General features: G+C 35.9%; 1 protein-coding gene across 1 annotated transcript in view; it reads right to left on the bottom strand.

The window, feature by feature from the left end:
- Nucleotides 1–713: 713 nt before the first annotated feature.
- Nucleotides 714–6,000, bottom strand: part of LOC100733491 (T-cell surface glycoprotein CD1b3-like) — a 351,357-nt gene continuing 346,070 nt past the window's right edge. The window contains exon 6 of the mRNA XM_003466646.4: nucleotides 714–2,499. Coding sequence (XP_003466694.2) covers nucleotides 2,478–2,499 — 22 coding nt within the window. The 3' untranslated portion in view covers nucleotides 714–2,477. The remainder of the gene's footprint in view (nucleotides 2,500–6,000) is intronic.

Below are 6,000 nucleotides of genomic sequence, written 5' to 3'. Positions count from 1 at the left end.
TATGCTCAACTATTTCAAAGAAAATAGACATTATGGTAGCTACCGTTGATGTCCAGTTGTCTTGTTGTGAAGTGCTGTATTGCTTTCATTGTCCTATTCTGTTTTGCTTTGTACTGCTCTCTTTTGTTTTATCCTCTTCAAAATTAAAAAAACTAAAAGAGTTAGTGATACCCAAAGTCTACAATGCATCCCATGAAAGTGCAAGAAGAGGAACTGTATGAAAAGGGAAGGCAGTAGCCATTGTTCATCTATTATTATAATATGAAACACATATTGCTTTCATTGTTCTGTTTAGTTTGGTTTTATTCCATTTCAGTTTGTCCACTTGTATTAAATTTGATGGCATGTACAGCTATTCCAAAGATAGCAGGATATATTATGATAACCATTTTTGATTTCCTATTAACTTGACTTGAAGCCCTGAATTGCCCTGGATTCATATATCTCATAAGTAACCTATTACATGTGACATATTCATAAGTAACCTATTACATGGGAAAAAGTACACTGTGTATACCTTTACCCCAAGGAACCTGGGATGGCTACTTTGATTCCCAGCAGTCAATTTAAAACAAAGGAAACATCATTATAGATAAATGAGAGTATGTAGTGTAAGGAAGATGTAATATCTTTAAAAATTTCTGTATGGAATAGGATATATCAAGTCTGAAAATAAAAGATGTCACAAAAAATGAGACAGCTTACAGTGCTCAGATTTGACAGTTTTTAATATACCTCTGTGAATACAAAGAAATCACTAAGTATAAGATTTAAACAGCATGACTCCATGATATGTTTAAAACTCAGAATTTTTCAAAGAGAAACATAGTACTTTTGAGTGTGAAACATTCATTTAACTAATATGTTTTCCCATAAAGCAATATAAATAAACTTCAAAAGCCTGAACACAATGAAATATTTTCTCAGAAACACTGTAATCATGATTTTTAAAAATCTGTGATTAAAAGATAGCCAGAAAATTCCTCATGTATGGAAGTTCTGAAATGCAAATTCTAGATACCTAACATGCTAAAAAGTGGAAACTAGAAAATACATGAACAAAGGTAATGCAGCAGACCAAAATTTTAGATATGCACTGAAACCACGTTTAATGAATCTTTTAAATCTTGAAACGCCTAACAGGAAAAAAACAGCTAAAAGTAAGTTACTGAAGAACCTACATTAACAAGTCAGAAATATTACTCAGCATTGTGGCTCGCATCTCTTATTCCAGCAATAGGGAGGCTGATGCAAGTACACAGCTTTGAATATGAGGCCAGCCTGGTCTGCAAAGCAAATTCAAGGCCAGCCTGGAGTAGCAAGATGTTGTCTCAAAATAACAAAAAGAAAGTAGACAAAAAGGTGAAAAAAGAAAGTGGTGAAAGGAATATAAAAATAATGTCTAAGGAACAGAGAGAAAATAATAATAATATAATGACAGGCCCAACATGGTCAAAAGGTAGTTCTTTGAAAACTTTAGGAATTGATAAAACTCTTGTCACAGTGAGACAAAGAATAAGAGTAGGCTGGTAGTGTAGTGCAGAGATAGAGTCCTTGCCTCACATGAACAGCCTAGAATTGATCCCCATTACCAAGAAAAAAAAAAGAAACAATAAAAAATATGAGGACTGGGGATTTAGATCAGTGGCATAAGTGCCTGTCTGGTGAGCATGAGGTAAAAGGAACAAGGGATGGAAAAAAATTTTCAATACAAGTTTAAATAATTACACACTAAAAGTCTTACAGACATTGACAAGATCATAAAAACATGAACCAGTTATTAGAAATAAACGTAATTTGGATAACTTGAACAATGTACAAAAACTACAAATTACTATGCTGACAAAAATGCATATCCAAACGGATTATGTGAATAGAGGTACACTTATTTTTTTAAATAGTCTATAAAAGTTAAAACTTTATTTAAAAACTCTTCTGACAAATCATTGCAACAACAAAAATGTACATTTCTGCGTACTCCAGGGACAAAATGGAAGGAACATTTTTCAACATATTTTAGTAGGCAAAACTTCCTTAACATCAATACCTGACAAGATCATGGCAAAAAATAAAAGAACACAAATCCATAGCCCTAAACAAAATATTCACAAACTGAGTCCACCTACATGCATTCTCAACAAGATAAATAAGATATGGTACTGTAATTGCAGTTTCCTACTTGAAAATAAATTAAAATGACACACAAAATCAACAAAATAAAAAAGATAAAACATCTTGTCATTTTAAGGACTGCAGGGAATACATCTGATAAATTATGACATTCGGGTGGAACTACTGTTGATACCATTTCAAAATAAGTTCATTTTATACTGATATATATTGTGGTTTATCTTACAATGTTATTTAAAAGCAGTAGTTATTTTATGAAATATAACAAGATTGATTACTGTATTAACAACTAACTTTCTGGGCTTCTCATTGTGAAATCCAATCACTCAATATGACACCATGAGGTCTCAGAAGATGCCTTCATATGGCCTGTAAGAACACAAGCAAAACAGTTTTTAGTAAAAGGTATCAGTACATGCACAGCATTACTCACAATGCACAGGGTAGCTCGAGTGTTCCCAAAGGATGAGTGAATGCACAGTATGTGCAGGCAACGGAACATTATTTGACTTAAAGAAGGAAGGAATTTTCATTTTAAAGAGGAAAAAAAACAATAAAAGCAGTGATCCAGAATTTCATAACAATGTAATAGGAAATTAACAATGGTTAATATACTGTGATTTGTTGTCTTCAGAACACTTGCTCAGATTACCAGATAGATATAAGCATGAAAATCTGATCAAACAATACAAGAACAAACTGCTCTCCAGTGAAGTAAAAGAAATTATTATGACTATCTTAACAATTATGAGTGTGTTTCTGTGCCTGTGTCTATTTTTATTTTTTCTTTTCCCTTCCTTCTTTCCTCTTTTCCCCTATCCCAGGTGTTTTTCCTTTTGGAGCAATTTCTTTCCATTTCATAATATCTATTGTGGACTTGGTATTTAATGTACACTTCCAGTTTCTTACATTAGGGAGATAAAATAATATTTACACAAGTGAGTCTCATTTATTCACTTAAGAGTATGGTCTCAAGTTAAAACAATTTTCCTATTAAATCCTCAAGTTTATCCTTCTTTCTAGCTGAAAAGTACTCCCATTGCATAAAATCACCACAATGTCTTTGTCTATTCCTTGGTTAATACACATTTGGGTTGTTTCCAAGATTTGGCTATTACAAATTTTGCACATATATTTCTCTGGTATGATGTTTTCATTCTTCTGGAAAAGTATCCAGAAGGGAAATAACAGGGTTGAATGAGACTTCTAATCCTATTTTTTTAAGGACTCTCCACACTGATTTCCACAGTGATTGTACACTGTGTACTCCTACCAGAAATGAAAAAGGTTTCCATTTGCCTCAAAGCCCCACCAGCTATTATTAGTTGATTTCTTGATGATAGCCATTCTTTCTGGCTATCACCCAGAAACATCAGTGTTCTTTTAATTTGCATTTCTCAAATTAACAAGAGTGTTCAACATTGTTGAACAACAGTTTTTCTTTACCACTTGTATTTTTAAGAAAGGAAATTTTGATGCAAGTAGGAATATAAGTAAATTTTAAAGATATTCTGCTAAGTGAAATAGTTCAGTCAAAACACGACAATATCAGTGATTTCACTTGACACACATAACACAGTCAAATTTACAGTGGTAAAAGTGAAACAGTTACTGCCATGGCCTGGATAAGCCAGAAATGGGGAGCTGTTCAATATGAAGATAATTTCAATTTTGAAAGATCAAAAGGATATCTGGTGATGAATAAAGATAATAATTGCAAACTACATGAGTATATTTAAAAGAATAAAAATGGCAAATACAGTAACTTTTAGGTTATGTGTAGTGCACCACATTTTCTAAATTAGAGTTAGAAATACTGAAAAGATATAGGGCAATTTGTTGTAAACTATTGAATAGCGGGAAGGTTAAGTGGGTAGATGAAATAGATACATAAGTGATAAAAACTCACAAGCGTCTAAAACACCATAATGCAAAACACAGGAAAAAGATCAAACAGGAAACTATTGCCAAAATGATCCAGCCAATGGGATTGGAGTGTCCTGACAATTGGAAGAGAGAACAGAGTATGTTACTTTAAATCCCACATTATTCCAGGTCTTGCTCTCTCTAGCTAAATAGTAAATTTTCCCTAACACCTTCCTTTCATTTCCTCTGTTTTCTCCTTCTTTATCCCAATTCCTTCACCATTGTGGCTCCCCATTTCCATTCTAACCCTATTTCTTTCTCACCCCAATAGAGGACAATGTCCTGTCCTCCTAGACTGCTGTGTTTCACTCGGCAAGACAGACCAGTGGCTTCCTCAGTCACCACATCCAGGGTCGCTTGGAGATACCATGTGTCATCAGCATTGGGCAGGATGTCACCTCTCTGAGTTTCAGGCAGCTCCTGCTCACCCCGCATCCACATCACCCACACAGGCTTTGGGTAGAATCCAGAGACATGACACACCAGCTGCAGATGGCCAGGCTCATGAGTGGAATCACTGGACAACCATGCCTTGGGTTTTACTATGTCAAGAAAAAGCAGGAAAATATCAGATTAGTATTCTAACACAAATCATGTTAATCCAAACACCTACAAGTCTGGACAGTGAGCCTTTAATTCTTTGGGAATGAAATAAGATATTGAGGACCCCACTCACCTTACACATCTTTCTACACTTGAGCTTGAAGAAAGTGACAGAAATATAACACAAAAGGACTAACCTTGCCTGTGTAGTTCTGCCTTTCCTGCTTCAAGGACACCCAGGAGATATTGAGGACAGGTTTCATACAGCAGCTTCTCCACTGTGTAGCTGATATCATGATATGGAGCAAGTAGTTTGCATACCTTCTGTGCCCTGCTGCCACCTTCTGGGGCAGGAACACAAGAAGAATTCTTGAAACTCACAAAGTCCAGTCCTCCAAAGGCTCCTTGCAAAAAGCTTACAATGGCACCTCCAGAATGCAGCTCACAGCCTGCAATGCCCTGGATCTCAAAAGGGTCTGTGTACAAGGAAAACAAAAGAGCAAGATGTGGAATGGACCTAGAATTTTGATGTGAGTAAAGATAAAATCAGGAATGTGTGGTTCACCACACTAAATAATTACATGACTTACAGTTACAGAAAAAAAAGTATACATAGAGGCATTCAAGCCAGGATGGAGAAACTATAGAAAAATATACAATGTTTCAATGACATAGGGGAGGTGCAGGATAAGGAAAGTGTGAGGGAGACACAAGAACAGCTTTCCAAAGGGAAAAGGAGGGTCCCATGGATTTGAAAGTAAGGGATGAATTTATAGCAGACAAACAGGCCTCAAAGTAGAATTCTTCATCAATCAGAAATGAGTGCAGAGGCAGCAAACCAGAGAGACTGCTCTAGACAGCCATGTGCAAACACTTCAGCAAAGATGAGAGGACAAGGATGAAAAAGATAGTAATCTGAATCATGACAAATCATTAAGAAAATCCCCAGGCATAAGGTCTGGACTCACATTCCATCTGCAAGGCATTCACATGGGCTTTTGTTTCTCGAATGAATGCGAAGATATACACCCGAAATAGCTCCACCACTTCAGATACTTCTTCATCACTAAAGTTGCCCTTAGACCAGGGCTTCAGGAATGTGGCAGTGCCTGAATCACTGTCCCAGCCATGAATCTGTAAATCTCCTAACCAGCCTGAACCTTGATATTTCACCCAGGAATTGTTGGCAAAAGATGTGATTTGAATGATATGGAAAGAGATTGGTTCTTGGAAGGCTGTGGAGAAAAGAAAGATAAAATGGTGAAGAGAAAGAGAAGCAAAGGGGAAAGAGAAAGCATGTTATTAAAATGATGCAAGAAACAAACACCTGGAGTCTGTAGACCCCAGAAGGCCTGAATGATTTAAAAGCCTCAGAGCCTCAGACTCCAGCCTCAATATCCA

The sequence above is a fragment of the Cavia porcellus genome, unplaced genomic scaffold (genome assembly GCF_034190915.1).
Source record: "Cavia porcellus strain 051 isolate PalLab524CR breed Dunkin Hartley unplaced genomic scaffold, mCavPor4.1 scaffold_7, whole genome shotgun sequence".
NCBI lineage: Eukaryota > Metazoa > Chordata > Mammalia > Rodentia > Caviidae > Cavia > Cavia porcellus.
Note: the sequence above shows the minus strand (reverse complement) of the source record. Positions and strands in the feature narration are given on the sequence as shown.